The sequence below is a fragment of the Callospermophilus lateralis genome, chromosome 11 (assembly GCF_048772815.1).
Source record: "Callospermophilus lateralis isolate mCalLat2 chromosome 11, mCalLat2.hap1, whole genome shotgun sequence".
Classification (NCBI taxonomy): Eukaryota; Metazoa; Chordata; class Mammalia; order Rodentia; family Sciuridae; genus Callospermophilus; species Callospermophilus lateralis.
Window position 1 is genome coordinate 22,717,960 of NC_135315.1, and position 23,590 is coordinate 22,741,549.

The 23,590-nt window shown below is 49.1% G+C and overlaps 2 protein-coding genes across 2 annotated transcripts in view; one reads left to right on the forward strand and one right to left on the reverse strand.

Annotated features, from left to right (window-relative positions):
• Rpl19 (ribosomal protein L19) overlaps nt 1–21,912 on the reverse strand; it is a 67,052-nt gene extending 45,140 nt beyond the window's left edge. Inside the window, exon 1 of the mRNA XM_076869681.1 lies at nt 21,906–21,912. Within this exon, the coding sequence (XP_076725796.1) occupies nt 21,906–21,908 (3 nt within the window). The 5' untranslated portion in view covers nt 21,909–21,912. The remainder of the gene's footprint in view (nt 1–21,905) is intronic.
• The window catches only part of Plxdc1 (plexin domain containing 1), a 63,605-nt gene that overhangs the window by 1,588 nt on the left and 38,427 nt on the right, over nt 1–23,590 (forward strand). The window contains exon 2 of the mRNA XM_076869679.2: nt 7,476–7,648. Coding sequence (XP_076725794.2) covers nt 7,476–7,648 — 173 coding nt within the window. The remainder of the gene's footprint in view (nt 1–7,475; nt 7,649–23,590) is intronic.

Consider the following 23,590-nt stretch of genomic DNA (forward strand, 5'->3'; position numbering starts at 1 on the left):
GCCAGATGCAGGCCTGGCTGAGTACCGTCTCTTCAGAATTAGGTTGGGATGGGAGACAATGGGGAGGCCAGGAGGAGGAGCAGCAGAGACTTGAATTACTTCTCTAAGGAGAGGACGCCCTGTCTTCTGGACTTCGACAGATTCAGCTGACAAAGTGCACTTTACTGCAGCAGGAGAGATTAGGGTTAGACCCAAGAAACTGGAGGGAGCCACTGTTGACTCCCAGTGCAGGAGGCAGGGCCTGTAGAGAGGCAGGGGCTGTCTTTAAGAGATCCTCTCAATGGACCACTAGTGTCCCCTGCAGGGGCAGCCAGGAGCAGAACCCCAAGGGGACCAGGCAGCCAGCCCCAGGCTCTGGGGTCTCTGGGCTGGTGGGAGCCCTCGCTGTGGCTGCTTTGGTGGAGCCTCGGCATTAGATCTGCGGTGACAGCTGCAGCAGGAGAGATCAGTGACCAGAGGTGTAGCCAGGCCGCAGGGGAGACCAAGAGGCCAACACAGGCAGACAAGCAGATGGACTGAAAGGAAGATGGCTTTGGGGTGCACAGTGTAACTGTGGGCACTGACAGTCTGGCCTCAGTTGGAACCAGAGGAGCCTACAACAGCGTGGGAGGGACAGGCAGCTGCAGCTGGTGCGCGGGAGGCCAGGCCCAGCACAGTCCTGCGACCCCAATGACTTCCTCCTTTCTCTGAGCCTCCTTTCTCTAGAATGGAGGTTGGCCCATGCTGTCCCTAGTAACCTGTTTGGCCATGATCTGCTTCCAGCTTCCTTCCTGCCCACTGGGGACTTTTTCCCCCTACCCACTGGGGACTTTGAGCAAACTAAAGTCGGACTTCCCACCGCAGCCAGCAGCCCCTCCCCGACCCGTGCATCTCCTGTCCTCCCCAGGTCCAGCCCCTTCCAGGATGCTGCCCCTCAGCTGCTCCTCAGCAGGGTCTCAATCAACTCCAGGGGCCCCTCCCCACAGAGGACCTGTGGGCGCTGCGACTGTGTCTGCCTGTTCACTGTGACCTGCCCAGCACCTGGCACAGTGCCCATCTTACAGATGTGGAAACTGAACCTTAGATTTAGTAAATTTGTCCAGTGTCACAGTCAGGGTCAGCCTCAAGCTTGTCTGAATCCCAGCCTTTACTTGCTGACTGCCGTGGTATGACAGTGCGGTGTTCAGTGGGTCTGTGTCCCAGGGAAAGGGTTTCCTCCATCCTGTGAACCTCAGGTACTCAGGGCATCTCAGTTGCTGCCTCTCTCATCCCATTGTCCCCGTGTGCTCTCGGAGCATGTGTTCTGCCAGGCACCTGGCACCTGTCACAGGCGCTGAGTGTCGTGATGTACCAGGATTCCAGCTGGGATGGTGCCTCTGGCAGCTGGGGTGGGGGGAAGAGGTACTGGGAGAAGAAGTAACATCTTGGAAGACTTGAAGAGAGAGCAGGGACTTAACAGGAGAAAGGCTTATTCATGGAGCAGCATGGTTGAGAAAATGGCCCTGTGGATCCCTGTGGTCAGAGCAGGAGGGCTCCTGCCTGGGGAGGTAGGGTGTGCAGCGACCCAGTCACAAAAGGCCTCAAATCAGCCTGAGATTCATGGAGAGTAGGATGTACTAGAGGGAACTGAGTTTGTCCTCTTGACCATTTGTTCTACCTAGAGTGTGGGAGACTGGCTCTAGGGCACAAAGGGTAGAGTCATGGTGGCCTGGACTATATGGTGGCCCTGGGGCTGCAATGGCAAGCTTAGGTGATGGGTGGGCTGAGTGTGGTTTGGCCCAGGTTCTGGGTGGTCTAACCTGGCCTCCTGGAGTCAGCTCGAGCCCCGAACCCTGGAGCCAGGTATTGCTGGGGTGTATTGGTGTAGGGGCAGTACCCCCAGACCACACCCCTGTGTTCCAGGGCATGTGGTCCCCCAGGGCACCTCCCAAGGTAGACCCAATGGCACCCAGGGTGGGACCCTTTAGGAACCCAGGTGCCAGTCTTGTCCTGGGGCTGCCCTTGCACTCTGGGGAACAGCCAGGGAGTTGCTGGTCGCTTCTTATTAGGTTTCATGTGGTTCTGAGCAGATTCTGGAGCCAGCCTGCCTGCTTCAAATCCTGCCACAGACTGGTTGTGTGACCTTGGGAGGATCCTTAGGACCTTTGTGACTTGGTTTCCCCATTTATGAAATGGATCTAAAACTAGTACCTATCTCATGGGGTTAGTGTGGGGATTAAATGAGTTAATGTATTCAGAGCCATGGATGGTGCTGGGGGAGGAGAAGTCTCCGTTGGCTACACTCGTGATGACTACTATTATCATGATGTCCCCTTGGACTGTACACTACCGGGGCCACGAGTAAATGAATGGGTGAGAGAACAGCATGTGTTCTAGAAGCTTCTTGATATTGCACACGGTGGGACTCTCATATACATGGGCATGGAATGGGTACTGGGGAGGCAGAAGGTGGGACCAGGAGCACCCAAGGGCCAGGCAGGTTTGCCACACGTGTGTGAGCGCCTGGCGGGGAAGGGCAGGGGTTCAGGCCAGTCTTCGTGGGTGTGTCCACAGGCACATGGGCCCCTGCTTTGGCTCCTCTCCTGAGTTAAGCCCACTGGGAGGAGGAAGGGAGGCAGATATGGTCTGGCTGGGAGGGGACACCTGGGGCCAGGCCAGAGCAGGACAGGCTCCTGGCTGTCTGGCATGGACCATGTGCCCTTAAGCCTGACCTCCAACCCCACTTCCTGTTGCTCTCCTGATGGCTCCTGGCAGCCTGGGCCTTGGGCACCTTTGTCATCCTCGTCTAACAATGGGGAAGCTGCAACCTACAGAGGTAAAGTGACAAGTCCGGGGCGCCACAGCCTGTGAGAGGAGAGGCACACCCCGAGTCTCCTGCCTGTCCGCTCTGCGGGGCTGCCCATCCCTCCCTCTGCCCAGGCCTCAGGCCTCTGACATCCAGCGCCCTCCCTCTGGTGCAGTCCCAGGTTGGTGACAGCTGCGGGTCTTTGGCATCCCCCTCTGAGCTGGCCGAGCTCCTCCGCTTGTTCTATCCATGCTTCTTTCTAGTCTGGCTCCTGCCCAGGACCCAGGGCTGCTTGCAGGAGGACCCGAGGAGCCTGAGGAGCCCGGCTGGCTGTGCAGCCCGGCACAAATAGTTCCTGCTCTGAGACAGCTGTGGGCCCTGCCCTCAGGGTCAAATGCTTGGCCCAGGGGAGGTGGGCAGCTGCCCTCCAGGCATCTGTAGACAGCCCAAGGGCATCCAGGGAAGGGGCCTGGGACTGCCCCTCTCCCCACATTCTCCAGGAGCATCTGGTTGTGATTAGGAAGAGAGAAGTGAGAGGGGCCCGGCAAGGGTCCAGCAAGCACCATCAGCCAAGAATGACTTAATTGGATAAAATGTCTAATGACAAACCAGAGCCCCACAGCAGTGTCCTGGCCCCAGCCCCAGGCCTAGTGTTGGCCAAGCCTGTCTCAAACTCTGCCCTTGCTGCCTCCTGCCTCCTACAGCATCGTGTCCTTGAGAGGGCAGTGATTGAGCACTTACTGTTTGCAAGGTAGTGTTTGAGGAATGTGGAGAGAGTCCCGGGGACTCAGGTCTTCCAGGGAGATAGGTGCCTAGTCCTGCCACAGGGAGTTCTGGGAGGTGGAGTGGGTGAGGTAGAGGAGGAGGAGGGCATCTGACCCACAGAGGGCCTGAGGTAGATGAAGGTCACACATGCAGAGTGTCCTATCCATCTGTCTGGTAGTCTGAGTCTTACCCAGGGTAGGTGTGATAATTGGAATAACAATATGAGGCTCAGGGGGTACAATCTCTCTCTGAAATGGGAAAAGATGCTTTTGGTGTCATTTAGGATTAATTTAACAACCTAGAGGGAATTGGAGAGAACATGGAGACTTGGAACGCGCTGCCTGAGCGCGGCCACTTGCTAATCCTGTGCCCGTGGCTGACGTGTCTAATTGATGGTGACAATCTTTCCTGCTAAACACAAATGAGGCCTCAGAATTCTTCTCAATTAGAGGGCTCCTGGTTGTCACTAATCAGTTGGAGAGGGCATTTGAGGTGAAACCTGTTTCCCGTTCTGGATGGTACCTAAGCCCCTTGTTTGACGGGATAGTGATTGCCTGGGTGTTTGAAGGGACGGTGAAGCTGAAGACGCAGTTCTCACTGGGGAGAAGGAGGGGTGATTTTGTTTCCTATGAGATGTTTGCAAGGTTGGGAGACATTTTCAGTTGTTGTAGCTTAGGGGCATGGGAAGGTCCTACTGACACCTAGCAGATAGAGGCCAAAGATGCTGCTAAGTACCCTCGAAGTCCAGAAAAGGCCCCCCCACCCCAAAGAATTATCCAGTCCCACCAACAACTCAAAACAACTCAATTTAAAATGGACAAAGCTGGGCATGGTGGCACACGCCTGTAATCTCAGTGGCTCTGGAGGCTGAGGCAGGAAGATCCTGAGTTTAAATCCAGATGCTAAGCAACTCAGTGAGACCCTGTCTCTAAATAAAATACAAAATAGGGTGGAGATGTGGCTCAGTGGCTGAGTGCCCCTGAGTTCAACCTCTGGTACCCACCCCCCAAAAAAGGGGAAAAGACTAAATAGACATTTCTCCATTTCTACAAAGAAGATATACAAATAGCCAGTAAGGACATGAAAAGATGCTTAGCTTCACTAATTGTTAGAGAAATGGAAATCAAAACTACACTCATCAGAATGGCTGCTGCCACAAACCAAAATCAAAGCAGAGAATAGCAAGACTTGGTGGGGCTGTGGAGAGAATAAAAACCTTGTACGCTTTCGGTGAGAATACAGAACAGCTCAGCAATGGAAAACTGTAGGGGGGGTTTCTCCAAAAATTAAAAATAGAATTACTATCTGATTCAGTAATCCTAATTCTGGGTATATATGCAAAAGAGCTGAAAACAGCATCTCAAAGATGTCTACACACCTATAATCATAGGAGCATTACTCACGATAGCTAAAACATGAGAGCTACCCAACTGTCCATTGACAGAGAATGGAGAGGCAAAATATGGTATATGCATATGCATGGGATATTATTCAGCACTGTAAAAGAAAAATCACCAGGTGTGGTGGCACACACCTGTATCCCAGTGGCTTGGGAGGCTGAATCAGGAGGATCAAAAGTTTGAGTTCAGGGGCTGGGGTTGTAGCTCAATGGTAGAGTGCTTGCCTAGCATATATGAGGCCCTGGGTTTGATCCCCAGCACCACATAAAACTAAATAAACAAAATAAAGGTATTGTGTCCATCTACAATTTAAAAAAAAAAAAAAATATATATATATATATATATAAAAGTTCAAGGCCAGCCTCAGCAATTTAGCAAGACCCTAAGTAATTTAGCAAGAGCCTGTCTCAAAATAAAACATTTTTAAAAGGGCTAGGGATGTGGCTCAGTGGTTAACCACCCCTGGGTTCAATCCCCAGTGAGTGTGTGTGTGTGTGTGTGTATTTTTTTCCTGTTACATGCTACAACATAGAAGGAACTAGAAGACATTGTGTTAAGTAAAATAAGCTGAACACAGAAAGACAAATACTTAGGAATCCACTTATATTCTAACACTGAATCTAGGTAGTCAGGTTCTTTATCCCACAAATTTGAGGAATGAAATCCATGGATGCAATCCAATGTATGAAAGATGATATGTCATGAGCTTTGTAATGTTTTAAACAACCAATAAAAAAAATTAAGCAACTTAAACATTAAAAAAAAAAAAAAAAGAAATCCACGGATGCGAGGGTGACAGCAAAGTAACTGTATTTATTTGTGTAATAGAAAGCCTAATGGGAGTTCATAACCCACTTGAATCAAAGTGTGAAATATGATATGTCAAGAACTATGTAATGTTTTGAACAACCAACAATAAAAATTAAAGGAAAAAAAAAATAAACCATTAGATGAAAAAAAAAAAAAAAGAAAGAAAAGAAAGCCTAGCTCCCAGAGGGGGTGGGCAGGAGGTGTCTGTTGCCTTGGGGGTTTTTAAAGGTGTGTCTGAGGCCCCAGTGTAGATGATCGGTGGGGTGAGGGATGCAGCATGGACCAATCAAGCTCTCTAAGCTCTGAGTTTCATCAGCCAATCAGAAGTGCATAATTTCAATCCTTATTTACATAATTAAGAGGATGGGTCTCGCGTGGTTTTGGAAGGAGAAGGCATTTCGGTATGGGTGTGCTAGGGGTGAAGGGAGGGGCAAGCAAAGAAGGGCTGCTGGGGTTGCAGCTGTGGGAAACAGGAACAAGCACCCCACCTCAAAAGGAGGCACTGTGGTTAGGGCTGGCAGGGAGCAGCAGGTCGCAGGTGTCTTTCAGACCCGTGTTCCCTTCCCTCCTGTCCTCCAAAGGCTCTGATCCTATCTGCCCGTGGGAGACCCACCTTCCTGCCTCAACATGAGATACTGGGAGCAGTCAAAATAGGAGTGACAGACTGGAGTAGGGAGCTTGCCGGAGACTGGGGACAGAGGAGGAGGGGCCCGGAGTTTCAGTTTTACAAGATGAAAAGCATTATGGGGATGGATAGAAGTGATGGTATACTTACAATGGCAATTCTTACGTGTATTTCACTATAATTTTAAAAATTAAAAGAAAAAAAAAGATATCAAGTCCAAGATATCAATAGTACCAAATTTGGGAAACCCTGAACTGGAAGGTCTCTGCTCTCTAGCTTCTAGTCCCCTGGAAGATAGGATTATGTAGCAATTTTGGCAGATAGATAAGGACCTGGTTTATATTTTAGAGAAGTGGTTCTCACCGTGGTTCTCACCCTTTTTGCAGAGGTTGTCTTTTCTCTTTCTCTTTTTTTTTTTTTTTCCCTTGGTGCTGGGGATTGAACCCAGGGGTATTCTACCACTGAACCACTGAGGTACATCCCCCGCCCTTTTATTTTTTTCTTTTCAGTCAGGGTCTCTCTAAGTTGCAGAGGTGACCTTGAACTTGTGATCCTCCTACCTCAGCCTCCTGAGCCGCTGGGATTAGGCATATGTCATTATGCCCAGCTTGTAGCAGAGTTTTTTAAGACCAGGAACTTCTCTAAATTTCCCCTAATTGTCTAAATTTCACCTGTGGGTCTTAAGAGACCTAATGCCCAGGACACATTAGACCTCTGGGGTAGGACCCAGACATCTGGAGGTTTAAAAACTCCGTAGGTGATTCCAGTGTGAGCTGAGGTGGAGAACAGTCACCCGATGGAGGCAGATCAACTTGGGTTTGAAACTTATCTCCAAGTCTAATCCCGTGTGTGACCTGCAGCCTCTGAGCCTCCCGGTCTGCACAATGGAGTGCACTGTATTTACTGTGGAGCATTAATGCGAAGGTTCAGAGCAGTGTGTGCACGAGCTGCTTGACGTGGAACTGGGTACATGGCTCTCAGGACATGTTGGGTACTCAAGCATCCCCAGAGTCAATGATGGCGTCGCATTGAGGCCTCTGCAGAAGCGGATTGGTCCCCCTCAGATCTGTACCCTGCTCTGCTAACACTCAATTTCCTGCATCTTCCCCAGGTCACGATGGAGGCCGAGGCTCTGGATGGGCTGCCAAGGGGACCACACAGGGCTGGAATCAGAGAGTGCGAGAAAGACAGGTGTCGGAGCCGAACAGGACCCAGCTGAGCCAGGATTTGGGTGGGGGCACCCTGGCTATCGATACACTGCCAGATAACAGGACCAGAGTGGTGGTGAGTGCTGATGAACGTGGAATGGGAGGGAAGTGTGCGTGGGGTTTCTTCAGATGCCCTACATGCACTGATCTGACATGCACACACATCACTGGGATCAGCCCTGGAGATTGGAGTGGAGACGGAGGGGTGGGGGTGGGATGTGGATGGAAGCAGAGCCCAGATGGGTCCTAACATCCCAGCATCTCGGAGCTTGATAGTCTGCCTACCTCCTCTAGGACCCAGGGAGGTAGAGTGACTTGCTCCAGATGCACAGCCTAGTAACAGGGTTCCTGACACTGGATTCTTCCATAACCCAGGGCAGAAAAAGCCCAAGGTGGCATTAATAGTTACATCTCAGTTTTCAGTTCAGGTCCTTCTCACCCCCATTTCTGCCCCATCTATAGATAGTGAGGCCCTCAAAGGTTATTGGCTGCAGAGACACAGTCTGTTCAACCTGAGGGTAGGACACACTGCCGTGGGCTGGAGAGAAAGCATTTAGGCTACAGTTCCAGGACAGAACCTGCTGAGGAGGGGCCAGGGAGCAAGCCCCTCCTCACAGCTCTCTAGAAGACTAAGCATCTCTTTCCTCCAGCAAACTTAGAATCGCTATTTTCTGGGAATGTGTGTATCAGTGGGTGTGTGTTTGCATGTGTGTCTGAGGGGCTTTGTGTATTACGTACATGTATCGTGTGCCCAGGCAGCGAAGAGGGTGGAGGCGCAGGATGCAGAAAAACTGAAATGAGAAGTTTGGTGTAAGTCTGTAATCCCAGCAACTCGGGAGGCTGAGGCAGGAAGAGCAAAAGTTCAAGGCCAGCACTCAGCAATTTAGCAAGGCCCCAAGCAATTTAGCAAGACTCTGTCTCAAAAAATAAAAAGGGCTGGGGATGTGGTTCAGTGAGTAAGCATCCCTGATTCAATCCTCAGTACCAATAAATGAATAAATAAATAAATCACCAAGAAGATGCAGTTCTCAGCATATGCTTCTTTATTTTATGTTTTAAAAACAATTTTCTTAAAGAAAAACCTGCAGATAGTCAAAAAGTTCAAATAGGAGGCAGGAGGATCATTTGAGCCCAAGAGTTCAGGGCTGGCCTGGGCAGCATGAGACTCCTGTTCAAAAGAAAGAAGGAAAACAGTGCTAGAATCCTAAAACAAACGGAGCAGCCCCACCAGCCCCCCCTCGCACCATGCTGCCCATGCTGCCCAGGTGCCTTCCCAGCTGTCCTACAGGTGTCCACCTCTGTCTTTGCAAAGATTTTGCTTGTACTGCCCCTCTGGGTAGGTCAGTGTTAGGTCCCTGGGCTGCCTTTCATGGTGGATGAAGATTTGGCTTTCATATTCCCCCCATTCCCCAGCATTGCTGTGCTCCCTCTGAATCTTTTTGTTCAATCCTGTCTTGTTATTATCATTTGAATCCTGTTCACACCTGATCCAAGCAGGGTCATGTCCTTTTCTTGTACAATTTTCATTCTTCCTGGGACCCTGCTATGTCCCGCCCCCTTGGTTTCCCACGCTTACCTCTGGTGTCTTCTTACACATTGTCCTTTGACTTCAAATATAATTCTCCATGTGGCCAAACCTGTCAGTTCTTTTTTTTTTTTTTTTTCTCCTAGAAACCTCTTTCCTGGTGTCTGTTCTGACCTGGACGAGCTGTTCACTTGCCCCCCAGTTATCATCCCCGGGCCTCCTTCTCTCATTTGTCTCTCTCTCCTGTGTCAGATTCCCTGTTGGGAATTTCCTTGACCTTGTGTCTTCTCTTTCCTGCTTCACCCCCTTTGCTATTTAGTTTCCTAAACTAAACAAAAGAGAGGTTGCACAGGAGGGAAGAAATTCTCTTGAGAACTTGCAGGTCTGAAAATGCCTTATTCTGTGCTCTCGTTTGATCGATGGTTCTACTGAACATAGGCTTCTAGATTAAAAATAATTTTCTGGGGCTGGGGATGTGGCTCAAGCAGTAGCGCACTTGCCTGGCATGTGTGTGGCCTGGGTTCAATCCTCAGCACCACATACAATAAAGATGTTGTGTCCGCTGAAAACTAAAAAAATAAATAAATATTAAAATTCTCTCTCTCTCTCTTAAAAAAAATAATTTTCTGTCTCAAGTTTAACAGCATCTCACCATTGTCTTCTTGCTTCTGATGTCACTGTGGAGAGGTTTGGTGTCATTCTTGTTCCTGATCTTTGTATCGACCTTGGGAAACTTTCAGGGTGTCCCCATAACCCCAGTCTTCTGAAAGTGCCGGGGATGACCACTTTGGCTCTTTCCTTCACCACACTGTACATTGGTGGACTGTTTCAATCTGGAGACTTACATTCCTCAGTTTTGGAAATTTCTTTTCTGCTTTCTTTCTTTGATAGTTTTTCCCTCCCATCTTCTCTTTTTTTCCTAGACATCAGTTTCTGGATGTCATTCTTGAATTTTCTTCTGTCTTCTATTATCTCCTTTGCATTTTTTTGTTGTTGTTTATTGGTTAGTTTGATTGTTATTATTATTGTTTCATGTTCGGGGGATTGTTTTCATCCTTATTTTTATAAAGTATTGTTTTTATTCCCTACATCATAGTTTTAATTTCTAAGAACTCTATTATTTTCAGATAATTTTCTCTTAAGAAAGCTTCTTGGGCTGGGGATGTGGCTCAAGTGGTAGCGCGCTCACCTGGCATTCGTGCAGCCCGGGTTCGATTCTCAGCACCATGTACAAACAAAGATGTTGTGTCCGCCGATAACTAAAAAATAAATATTAAAATTCTCTCTCCTCTCTCACTCTCTCTTTAAAAAAAAAAAAAAAAGAAAGCTTCTTATTCTTATGTCATGGATGAAGTATCATCTCTGAGAATATTTTAAAAGTTATGAGTTTTTTCTTTTTTTTTTTTTTCTGTTCTCCGTATTGTTTCTATTACTGGTTTTTCCTTCTACCTTGGGCTCTCAGATGGCTTCACACCACGACTGATCCTATCTTTATTTAAAATTTTGATATTGTGCTCATCAAGGTAATATCAGTTTTTGTCAGTAATTTTTATTTTTAAAATGTCATATTAAAATGTTTCTTTTCTTGATTCCCCAGCTTTCTGGCACCACCTTGAACATTGCACCTCACTTACCTCACCCCCATACCGGCCCTCGAGGACATATCCCCATTCACTTCCATTCTGCCCTGTCCTCTAGGTCCTGCAGAACCAAGGAGCAGGTCAGGCATGGTGGAACTCTGAAACCAACAGCCAGGCCAGAAGTGGTCCCTGAGGTGGGGACTTCTGACCTCTCATTCTCTACCCTACAGCTTTGTTGTGGTCTTTGGGTAAATTACTGATGTCTGTTGAAGGTCAGACACGATGGTCAGAACGTCTACATATGTCTCGGTGTGCAAAGAGAACCTTCCAGAAGAGAGTCACAGAGATACAGCTTTCTGGAAGGATTCCCCAGTTGGTGTTCAAAAAAGGCATTGGTTCCTTTAGGAGCCAGTATGGAGTCAATAATGCCAGGGCTTAAAAAACAAAACAACACACATTCTTGGGCTCCACCCTGGACAGAACGGAGCCTGGCAATTTGTTTCTTTGCAGTTCCCCATGTGGGGCTGGAGATGTGGCTCAGTGATAGAGAGTCCTTGCCTAGCATGTGTGAGGCTCTGGGTTCAACCTCTGGCACTGCAAAAATTAAAATAAAATGTTTCCCCTGTCATATATAAATAAAAAATTTTTCATTTAAAAAAAAGTTTCCCATGTGATTCTGATGATCATCTAAGGACCAGAAAGTTCAATCTGTAAGATTTCAAACCAACTAGTTGGCAGATGGATGGCCAGAACATGGGGCTTTCTCAAGAGCCATGTGGCTGTACTTGAGCAGGCAACTTTCACCCCTCCAGGGTTTCGTGACCCTCCCGCAGCCACAGATCAAGAGTCCACGCATGGGGCTGGGGATGTGGCTCAAGCGGTAGTGTGCTCACCTGGCATGCGTGTGGCCCGGGTTCGATCCTCAGCACCACATACAAACAAAGATGTTATGTCCGCTGAGAACTGGAAAATAAATATTAAAAAATTCTCTCTCTCTAAAAAAAAAAAAAAAAAAAAAAAAAAAAAAAGAGTCCACACATAAGAGCAAGGCCACCTTTCTCATTGTCCCCTATTTTGCCTGAGAGATGAAGGATCAGACTTTGAGAGGTAGTTTGTCTGGAAGAGACTTCTGACTCACGTCAGGAAACCTCAAGCCAGATGAAACTACCTGGATAAATATAAACCCTGGCACTTAGGGGTAGAGGTAGTTGGGAGAGAGGCAGTTCAGAAAGTTCCTGAGGGAAGACTTGGGGCTGCTCAGGGCCTGTGGCTGGGGTCATTCAGGGGTATGGAGTGGCTACCAAGGACAGAGGTGGGCAGCAGCTATATTAACGGAAACCCACGGAGGCCTGGGGGCCAGGGCCAGGGCTCTGGGGATCCTGTAGGCTATTTCTTGGCTGGGCTGCAGTTGAGGGGCTTGTGTCCCCCTTCAGGCAGTTATCTAGAAACCAGAGGGGTCCAGGAGGTGGACAAGATGGTGAAGAGACTTGAACCCCTGTCCTAGAAGGAATGGCGGAAAGTATTTGTAGGCCCTGGGATTGTGGCTCAGTGGTAGAGCGCTCGCCTAGCATGCACGAGGCACTGGGTTCGATCCTCAGCACCACATAAATGCAAAATAAAGATATTGTGTCCACCTAAACTTAAGAATAAATATTTAAAAAAAAAGAAAGTATTTGGGGTACTTAGCTGGCTATAGAGAAGGCTCTAGCAAGATGTGGCTGTTTTCTTCTTTTCTCTCTTTTTCCTTCCTCCCCCCTTCTTTCTTTATTTCATTGAGCCCAGGGCCTTGCCCATGCGAGGCCAGCACTCTACCCCTGAGCTGCACCCCCAGCCCAGTGTGACTGTTTTCTAATGGCTGCAGGGCTGCAACTGGGGCAAAAAAAAAAAAAAAAAAAAAAGAATTCATTTTCCTCCATGTCACCGCTAACCTCCTGTGCTGAATTATCTACTGATCTGTTTGTACTGGTTGTCTTCCCCACCCCGTAACAAAAGCACCTTGAGCTGTTCTATCACCATGGTCATTGCCTGGCCCAGGGCAGGTGGTCCTCTAAGGGAACAAAGGAAGGAGGGATTGGACTTCTCCATCCCCAGGGGTCTCCAAAGACATGGTTGTTGAAGAGAAGAGTGGTCCCTGGGGTGGACTATTGGACTCTGGCTTCTAAGGACCTCAGCTCTACTGACTCTTGGATTTTTCATCAAGACCATAAGAGAACATTGGTGTTTATATATAAGAAAGTTTGTGTGACTGGGTGGCCCTGTGCCAGGGCCCCCAGGGGACCTGCAATCATTCCCTAGTCTGCTATGAGCCCTTAGGCCTTGCCCAGAGCAGTGTTCAACTGAGAATGCTCACGATCCCCCAGCAAAGCCAGTCCTCACCCCCAACCTGGGGAACAGGCACCTTGGCCTCAGTGAAGGCTTCCAGAGACCCCTGCTCCTCCTGCATCTCTGGGAGCTCAGCCGCCCTGTGGCCTAAGGAAATCTGCTTTACATCATGGCTTGGTGGCAAAGGATGGGAGACACAAGGCCAGGGTGTGGGAAGTGAATATCATGACAAGTTCTCCTTGGTCTTTTCCAAAGTTTTCTTGGGTTTCAACAGGAAAACACTTCCACTGACCATCTGTCTCCCAGCTTGGTTTGTGCCGCAGCAACCTGGCTCTAGGTACTTTTGCTCTGGGGTCATCTGAAGGGGCTGCCATTCCCTTTGCCTCATGTGTTAATCAGTTTTTCATGGCTGTGACAAGATACCTGAGAAAAATAGTGTAGAGGAGCAAAAGATTCATTTTGGCTTACAGTTTCAGAGATTTTAGTCTGTGATTGGCTGGCTTTATTACTCTAGGGGTGTGGTAAGGCAGAACGTCATGGCAAAAGCTGCTTACCTCATGGTAGTCAGGAAGCAGAAGAGAGAGAGAAGAAGGGATCAGGGATACTGCCTTTCACTAGATCCCACCTCCCCCCAGTAGTCCATTCAGCTATCATCGTGGACGAGGGTAGAGCCCTTGTGATTCCACCACTTCCCAAAGGCCTCACCTCTGAACACTGCTGCGTTGGGGACCAGGCCTTCAACATATGAGCCTTTGGGGGACATTCCAGATCCAACGTACCTTCCCTGCACCCACCCAGGGGCACCTCAGAATACCCTCCTGGCTGTGAGCTGCTGTTTTGCCCCTCTGTCCCAGCAACTCCTGTTCAGCCGCTCTGCCCAGCACTCCTGCCTGGCCACCTTCCCACGAAGCTTCTTCCAACTCAGAACCTCTTGCTTTGGAGGCCTGGAGACGTTCAGGCTGCACCCTATCCTCAGGATAAGCTGGCGGCTCTGAGGACCCTGGTTGGGCCATCTCCTCCCTACGTTTTCCTCTCCTCTACACCACATCCCAGCAGAAATAGGATTCTTCCCAAGGATTTTTCCACCTAGACCAATTTGAGCCTCTGGGAACCCCAGGATTTTTTTTTAGTAGTTGGGGAAGCCATTGTGAAGTCAGAGACTCTGATGTTCTGCAGTTTATTCCTCAAGAGACTGGCAGGGAAGAAAGGAGGCCTTGGATGGAGTTTCTCTTCCAACCCGGCCATTTCCAAGTCCTATCCCAGGCTTTCTTGGTTCCGTGGTTCATGTCTGGGACCAGGCTTTAGGAGGAACCAAGCTAGAGAACATGCAGATTTCAAAGTGTCCCCCCACTTTCACACTATAATAGAGGAGATTTCCTCCTCCCACCCCAATATTCCCCTGGCCCAGTTTCCAGAAATTCTCTCTTCTCTCTGGCTCAGGCAAAACTTCTGAGCTCCTGATGGCAGGCAGAGGGGCCAATGGTGAGGCGGGCACCCTGTCATCCAGGACAGTGGGCAGGGAGACAGACAAATGGGCGTGGTGCCTGCTTGGTTTCCGTAAAACTTCCAAAAAAGGCAGTTCCCTGTGGAAGGCCTCCAGGACCCCTCTGAGCACCCCTACTGATTGCAGAGCCTGGGAAGGAGGGCAGAGACGCCCGCAGAGAGCAAGCAATACTCCCTCATTCCAGTGTGCTCAGGGCAAGGAATGAGGGGGACAAGGACAGGAGACTTCTGAGAATGTGCATGGCAGGAGGAGGGAGGGAAAAGTCACGAGCTACACTTTGGAGAGACAAGATAAGAGGTTTTGTAAGAAGAAAGGGAGTCCAGCCATCCCGACTCCAGTGCTGTGGAAAGAGTCCGTCAGTCCTGGCCCTGAATCTTGGTCCTGACACATACCAGCTGCGTAGCCTTGGGACTCTCGTGAGCCCTTGCCAGCTCCCAGCTTCCCAAATAGGAGTGGCCAATGCTGATCTCCGGACTGAGACTCAAGAACAAAATGCAAGGCTCAAGATGGCTCTCAGTCCAGGTGGGTTCCCCACCCCCGCAGCCCTGGGCTATGTCTTCCCTCAGGTCCCTCTTGTTGACTCTTTTCCATTTTCCTTGAGGTCCTTCCTTTCTTTCTCTTTCTTTTCTGTTGAAGTGAGATTTATGTTAAAAAAATTATATTTTATTTTGAGACAGAGTCTCTCTGTGTTGTTCTATCTGGCTTTGAACACATGGGCCCAAGCGATCTTCCTGCCTCAGCCTCCCCAGTGCTGGGATGTTAGCATGTGCCACTGCATCCGGCTTAAAATTAGCCCTTTTAAAATGAACAAGCTGGTGGTCTTTAATACATACAAAATGTGCAGACACCCTCTTCATCTGGTTCCAAAATATTTTCGTCACCCCAAAAGGAATCCTGGGTCCATTAAACACTTTTCTCCTCCCACATCCTGCCCTGGCAACTGCCAGTCTGTATTCTAAGATTTGTCTATCTGAATGTCCATATTTGCCAAAATTCATATGTTGAAGCAAAATTCCCAATGTTCAAATAAACACTACCTGTGTATGTGATATATGAATGGAATCATACAATGTATGTCCAGACCTTTTGTGTCTGGTTTCTTTCTCTTAGCATAATGTTTTTGAAGTTCATCCATTTTATGAGTGAATAATATTCCATTGTGTGGCTATGCCGTAATTTGTTTATCAGTTCACTTATTGATGGACATTTGGGCTGTTTCCACCTTTGGCTATTGTGAATAGTGCCCAAAAGCATATTCTTTGAGTACAAGTTTGGAGGCTGAAAGTCTAAGAGCAGGTGGCCACATCTGGTGAGGGTGTCATGGTGCTGCATCATAGAAGGGCAGCTGGGAACGGTGGCATGTACCTGTAATCCCTGTGGCTCAGGAGGCTGAGGCAGGAGGTTTGTGAGTTTCAAGCCAGCCTGAGCAACTTTGCAAGGCTCTAAGCAACTCATTGAGACGCTGTCTCAAAATAAAAAATAAAAGGGGCTGGGGATGTGGCTCAGTGGTTAAGTACCCTGGGTTCAATCCCCAGTACACCCCCTGCCCCCCCCAAAAAAAAAAAAAAAAACAGAACAAAACAGAAGGGCCAGCAGCTGTGTGTAAAAGAAAGAAAACAAGAGGGACAGCCTCACTTCAGAAGCCCCCCTTTGTGTTAATGGACAATTAATAAGAGGAGCATTAATCCCTCCTAAGGACCTAATCACCCCACTCTCAACATTGTCACACTGGGGACCACATTTCAATGTAAGTTTCAGAGGTGAGAGAAAAATAATAGCAACAGGTGATGTTCAAGAAGCCCTTCCTGAGTGCCAGCTTCGTTCTACGACTTTACATTTAACCCACACAAATACCTCCTTATTGCCTCTCAATCTAGAACAGAGAGGTGAAGTTGTCTTCCTAAGGTCACAAAGCCAATGACTGCCAGAGTCTGTACAAGAACCCAGGTGTCTCTGCATTCGGAGTCTCTGCTCTTCACCACCATTTCCTTCAAGAACAAAAATGAGTGATGTTTTACTGCACAGTGTACTTTTGTTTGAATTAATTAATTAATTTCTGTGGTGCTGGAGATTGAACCCCGGGGCTCACACAGAGCTACATCCCAATCCTTTTTATTTTTTCTTTTGAGACAGGATTTTGCTAAATTGCCATGGCTGGCCTTGAACTTGCAATTCTCCCACCTCAGCCTCCCAAATCACTGGGATTGCACATGGAGGCCCTGGGTGTGTGCCACTACGCCTGGCTCACGGTACACTTTTAGATCCATCTGTGCTTGTCAGACTTTACTCTGCGTAAGAGTCCTGGGGATCCTCTTTAGATACAGATCCTGAGTCAGCAGGTTTGGGGTGGCCCAGAGTCTGCATTTATAACAAGCTTCTGAATAACGCAATGCCGCTGGTTCTCAGGCATACTTTGGGTAACAGGGATCTAGAACACATTCTCATTGGTCTTGTAAGGCCTTATGGAACTGTGGTGGCAGGGACTGGGGTGTCCCTCCCCCGCAACCAGACATCTCAGCAGCACTTCCTGGGTAGAACCCAGCTGCCTGCAGTACCATCCTGACAAGCCTGGCTGGCCAAGCTCTCCAGCAAGCCCTGCAGGACACCCTTGGTCGCTTGCCCCAGCGTCTCCACCTGCCAGTTGGCTGCAGGTGATGGGCTGGTTGTGACAGCTCAGCCAGAGCTCCTGTTCAGAAACGTCTTGAACTCAGCCAAGGTAAATGCAGCCCCGGTGTAAGAAACCAAGTGCCTGGCACGCCTCCAGGCGCAAATAATTGAAGCAGAAGGGACACTGTACCAGCAGACAGACGTTTAGGATGGAGAGGGAATTGTTTTGAAGAGCAGCCTCCACAATCGAGCTGTTTGCTGGAAAGGTCCAACAAAATCGTTGTAATAGTTTCTACTTACCAAGCGTCTACTGTGGTCCAGGCAGTGGGTTAAGAGCTTTATGTTGATATGTTTCATCTAATCCTCTGCAGAACGCTGCAAGAAGGTTACTGATGAGAGGGCTGAAGCTCGGGGAGGGGGTTATGCTTGGCACCAATTTATGTAATGGAGTCAGTTTTTGAACTTGACTCCACAGCCCATGCACTCGATCCTAGAGCAATGTTTGCACATTGTACTCACAGAAACTGAGGGGACCCCAGAGGTGCTTCATGGGCTGCTGTAGGGTGGAGGGTGGTGGAGAAGGAGGTAGCACAGCAGGCCGGCCCCAGACCTTTTTTCTTTCCCCCCAGCTGGCTGTAATTTGATGTGGCTTATGTGCTGAGATGCTCTGAAAGATTAGTTGGAGGAAAGGATTGTACAGACAGAAATGTTTGAAATCCACAATCTGCTGCCTCCTTAAATGAGTGTGGACTGTTGACCACAGCTTCATGTGCTTGTTGTTAAAGAACCCCACTTTTCTTTGGTGGACTTGCCAAGAGGTCTGGCTTGTGTTGACCTTTCTCTTTTATTTTTTATTTTATTTTATTTATTTTTTTTGTACCAGGGATTGAACCCAGGGATGCTAAACCACTGAGCCACATCCCCAGCCCTTTTTATTTTGAGACAGAGCCTTGCTAAGTTGCTTAAGTCCTCGCTAAGCTACAGAGGCTGGCTTTGAACTTGTGATCTTCCTGCCTCAGCTTCCTGAGCTGCCGGGATCACAGGTGTGCACCACCATGCTTGTCTGCTGACTCTCTTTTTAAATGAGAGATCATCCCATCAAGTCTACTAGCCAAGGCTTCTAGCTTCCAGTAACAGTGCTTACAGCTATAGTAACAGATAGCTCACATGTGGTCATAGGCTGTAGATGGTGGGAATCCCTCAGGCAGGGTCACTGCCAGGCACAGCCTCACATTTGTTTTTTTTTTAAGTGCTGGAGATGGAACCCAGGACCTTCCACGTGCTAGGCAAGGGCTCTATTTTATTTTATTTTATTTTTAAATATTTATTTATTTTATTTATTTTTTTAATTGTAGGTGAACACAATATCTTTACTTCATTTTTATGTGGTGCTGAGGATCGAACCCAGGACCTCACGTGTGCTAGGCAAGCACTATACCACTGAGCCACAACCCCAGCCCTCTATTTTATTTTGATACAAGGTCACACTAGGTTGCGTAGACTGGCATAGATCTTGTGATCCTCCTGCCTCAGCCTTCTGAGTAGCTGGGAGTACAGGCGTGCACAGACATACTCTGCACGCCTACATACTTTTAAGGACACACACAATATGCATTATGGTGAACAAGCCCTGGGATTGACTGGCTTGAAGAGACTTGCCGCAGTCTGGCTGGGCACAAATCATGAGCCACTCACAGCTTTGTAGATTCAAACAGCAATTCTTTATTCCCGATCTCACACCGGCCTTCTACAAACACGTTCTGGGGAAATCCACGTTCTCTGCCCAAATCCACACCTCCACTGGGCTTCTGTCTCCCAAATATATTCTGAATCCCGTGAGAACTCAAGAGGAACTCAGGCAGCAGGATATGCCCTATTCTAAACCGGGAACGCCCTAAACACGGATTATCCTAAACCGGGAACACCCTAAACACAAATCCGCCCTGGTCCTTGAGCAAGGTCACCTTACATGCAATGTCGCTGCAAAATGTCCTATTTCCATGAGTCCTTCCACTAAGCAACATGGGGGTACGCTGGCAAGGAAATTGTCATACCTACTTGGCTGATGGCTCCCAGCAGAGACTGAGTAGGGCTTTGTATTAATTAGGATACAAGGTTCCGCTGTGTAACAAATGCCCAATTGACAAGGCACTCAGACACAGATAAATCTATTCTGCTCTCACATGTAAGTGTGAACAGAAGTAAGCAAGGGAGGACATGGCATCTCATGGTGTTGGGGACCCAGTTTCCTCTGCCTCGTTGCTCTACTCTCTGCAACATGTGCCTTCCATTTGCGGTCTAGGATGGCTGTTTCAGTTCCCACCATCACATCTGCATCCCATCCAGGCAAGGAGAAGACACTTGGTTCCTATTAAGGGCAATCATTCTGCTCATCTTCCATTGGTCAGATGTATAGTCATGTAGCCACACCTAGCTGTAAGGAGAGCTGGGAATATAGTCTGACCTGGGGCCTTGTGCCTAGCTAAACAGTGAGCTTCTGATACCGAAGGAAGAAGGAGGAACTGGTTAGTGGGAGACAATTATTAGTCTCTGCCATGACTGACTTCCTCCATCAATACTTCTGGGGAAGGTGGCAACATGAACAGAGGCCTATGATGTCCCCAAGATTGGTGGATTCCAAACCATGGGACTCTTTTCCCCAGTGGTCAATCAAGAAGTCAGCAGTGATTGACTTGTAGAAGAAAAATACGGTAGTCACAAAATTGCCTGGAAAAGGCTCCCCCCAAGATTTGGTTCCTCACTTTTCTCTTCCCATCCAGACTCTTGCTGTCTTTAACTGATGAAGGACAGCCTGTGTCCCCTTGGAAGTTCTGAAGAACATAAGTGAAACTGTTCTATTTAAGGGCCCTCTGGTTTCCAGGAGCCACCAGGAGTGTCTCATAGAGAAAGGGTAGAGAAGGTGCAAAGACCTGTCATAGGACAGAACAGGCCCCAGGGAACCTGAACATCCACGGGGCTCAGGGCTGCTCTCTCTGCCTCGCAAGGTTCCCCCTCGGTTCTCATCTCTTCTCATCCCTTCATCGTGTATTTACTGAAGTCAGAAGCACATAGGTTTTCTTTGTCCCCTCTGTGGATCAGCGTATTTGGTAGTCAGCTCAAGACAGCAATGTCAGCTCCTGAGCCTTCTCGGCCTTTCCAGCTCAGCTTTAAGGCCTCTGGCTTCTTGTTGGCTCAAGTTCATCCTCCCTGGGGAGGAATCTGATTGGCTCAGGATGCACAAGCCACAGATTGTAGGCTTCCAATAGATGGGCTGTCTTTGAATCACGTGATCACCTGTGTCCAATCAGCCTGGCTGAGGAAGCGCATGTTCCTGTGGGAGGGAATGGTGGGTGTGGTCACTCCACCTACCAGTTGGTGGGGAGCAGATGTCCTTGTGGTAAAACATACCTGGCACCAGGAAACCATTTAAAGTATGATGCGCACCTGGGAATCTTTGTGAGCAGGGCTTCATACAACACTGATCTCCCAGGAGCATCACAAATTCTATACTAAGAGGACTAGTTCCAGAAAGCCCTGGGTGAATGGGGACAGCTTTAATCGCATCATTGATGCTCAGCTCTGAGAAACCTGAACACCGTCTAGTTTCATAAAGAACTTGGACAGAGACAACTTATGCAGGCAATTGAGGACCTCACCCCCACCCAAGTCTCTTACCTTTTATTCCACAAGCCCAGAAGGTTGGCAGAATTTTACCTCCCTGGGCATGGGACAGGTTGGAGGACACTGGCCAGATAATCAAGCCCTTGCACAGCTTTGCCTCCAGAAAGTGAAAAACATTCCCAGTCTTTTTTATTTTTTATTTTGAGACAGAGGCTCACTAAATTACTGAGGCTGGCCTTGAACTTGCGATCCTCTTGCCTCTGCCTCCTGAGTCACTGGGATTTCAAGTGTGCACTACCACCCCGCTTACCAATTGGTAAGGGGCTGATGCTGCCCAGCTATAGTGTTCCCAAGGCAGTAGCTCTGAGTCCAGAGGGGACAGGTGACCCAGGCCCAGCCATCCTGAGGTAAACAGGTTTCTTCAGTGTCTGGGAAATTGTGTACTCCCCCTGCCTTGCTGTCTGTGAACCAGGATATGTGTCTGCCATCTTGTGGTTACAAGGGGATCAGCCCTAGAGGAAGCCCATGCTGAGAGCGGCAGAGAAGAAAAACTGGCAGAACTTGGCCTTGATGATCCCCAAGCCACATTCCCAATCAACTCTCATCATGGCCCGGGTCACCTTACTTCTACCCCTCCTTCTTAACTGAACTGTGATTCCCCAGGTCCTGGAAGATGTGGGTTGGTCACATGCTGGCCCCTCTGGAGGCTTGGTCAGATTGAATGAGGGAAAGGGGATTCTCCCTTTTCAACCTGAACGAGGAGTCAGGCAGGCTGCCCCGGCTTCCACAGGCAGCCTTCTTTGGACCATGGGGCTGACCCACTCAAGATGGCACCCTGATGACATGAGAGTTGTCCATGTGCCACACCTGCTGCCCCAAACTGGACTCTCGGTCACTTGGCCTAGCTCACTGCCTCTGTGCCAAAGCTGGGTCCAGGTAGGGCTCCTATTCTTTGTGCCTGAAAGCATCTCTCTCCTGGTGTCACTTCCTTGGAGAAGAGCTCACAGAATTGGAGCTGCCCTCCTGTTCAGGGTGTCCCAGCTGTGGGAACGCCGTGCATGCACTTGGATTCCAAGAGGAGGCAGCTGGTTCCTTCCCAAGTGTCTTTTGTCTCATCTGCCATCAGAGATGGATGAAGGTGCTGTGCTTGCCGTCCCACACTCTGTGTTCTCAACATGGCTGCGGCATCATCGGCTTTGAGACCCTTGTCATTCAGCTCATTAGCAAGCAGGTCCCGAACCAGGTATCAAGGTGTGGAGGTGACTGTGCCATGGTCCCTGAATTTCCTCCTTCATAAAGAACCTGCGGGTATCCTCCCGGTGCGAAATTTTAACCCATGTATGAAAAGTGGCCTAAGTCACCTTCCAGTGTGGCACCTGCTTAAAGACCTGAGAGACAGTGGACAGGGCAAAGGTCATTGCTTTATGACACTGACTGGTTTCAGTTATATGATCCTGGGCTTTAGTTTCCCCACTTAGAAAATGGGAACTAATATTAGTGCTCACCTCCCAGGACTGCAGGCAGCGGGGACCGTAAAATGCCTGGCTCACTGCCACCCCCGGGGCTGCAAAGGTCTGCTTGGCTTCTCCTCGAACCCCCCAACTACCCCCTGGCTTGGTCCTTGACTGTGCCCCGAGTGACCCCTCTCCCAGTCACCCCTCCTTCCAGGATGCAGTTTGCCCTCCAACCCATCACCACCTAGTGTCCCTTGGCCAGTGCTCTAAATAGATACAGCTCCTCCCAGCCCTGTCCTGGAGTGATCAAAGTCACCCTGCGCTGGAAGAGGTGGTCTGGGGGTGTGTTTGGGACCTGAGGCAGATTCTGCATGGTGCTGCAGCCCTCCCCCTGGCAGGCCAGCTCCACCTGGTACCTTTTTGTGGTACTAGGAGTTGAATCCGGGGTGCTGTACCCCTGAGCTCTATTCCCCGCCCTTTTGATTTTTTTTCTTGAGAAGGCTGGTCTTGAACTTGCAATCCCCTTGACTCAATCTCTCAAGTAGCTGGGATTACAGGCGTGCACCACCATGTCTGGCTGGCTCTTGGTACTTTTTGAATCCTGGAGTAGTCTTGGCCTCATTCTGCCTGGCCTGAGCAGAGGTCCTTGTGATGGAGGCCCTTGGTCTCCCTGGGATCTGCTGACCATTGGAAAGACTCTCAACCTGGGAGTTCGCTGTGGTTTGGGTATGATTTGCGGGTGTCCCTGAGGGCTTCATGTGTTGAAAATGTAATCCTCACTGTGAGCTATTAAGAGAGTGGTAACCTAATCCTACTATGAAGGAGCAGGGCCACTAGGGGTTGATTAGGAGTGGAGAAGGCCACCAAGGGGGAGTCCCCATGAATGAATACTGCTGGCTTTAGAAGAGGGAGAGAGCGTAGGGGCTATGGACACACACACACACACATACACACATGTGACCTACCCCCTGTATCTGCCTTGTGATACCCTATGTCACCTTGGTATTCAGCTAGCAAGATGGCCATCATCAGGAGCAGCCTTTCAACTTTGGTCAGACCATGAGCCAAACTAAACCTCTTTTGGTTAAAACTCACCCAGCTGGTGTGTCATGGGCAATATTAAGTGGACTAAGACAGGCGGCAGCTCCTTGGATTCTGACTCCTTGAGTCCAAATGGATACAAACTTGACATCAGTTAAGAGGTGCCATTGGAGGGCTCCTTGGGAGCTGAAAAATGAACCCAAGGACCCCCCAGACATCAGAGCTGGGACACACAGCACATGGCTTCTCAGTGAAGCAGCAACAACAAGTTGTGGACCAGACCATTTGACCTCACATGACAGAGGACTCAGAGCAGCAGGTCAGCTAGAGGCATTGCTGTATCCTTTCCCTGTGCATCTCAGGG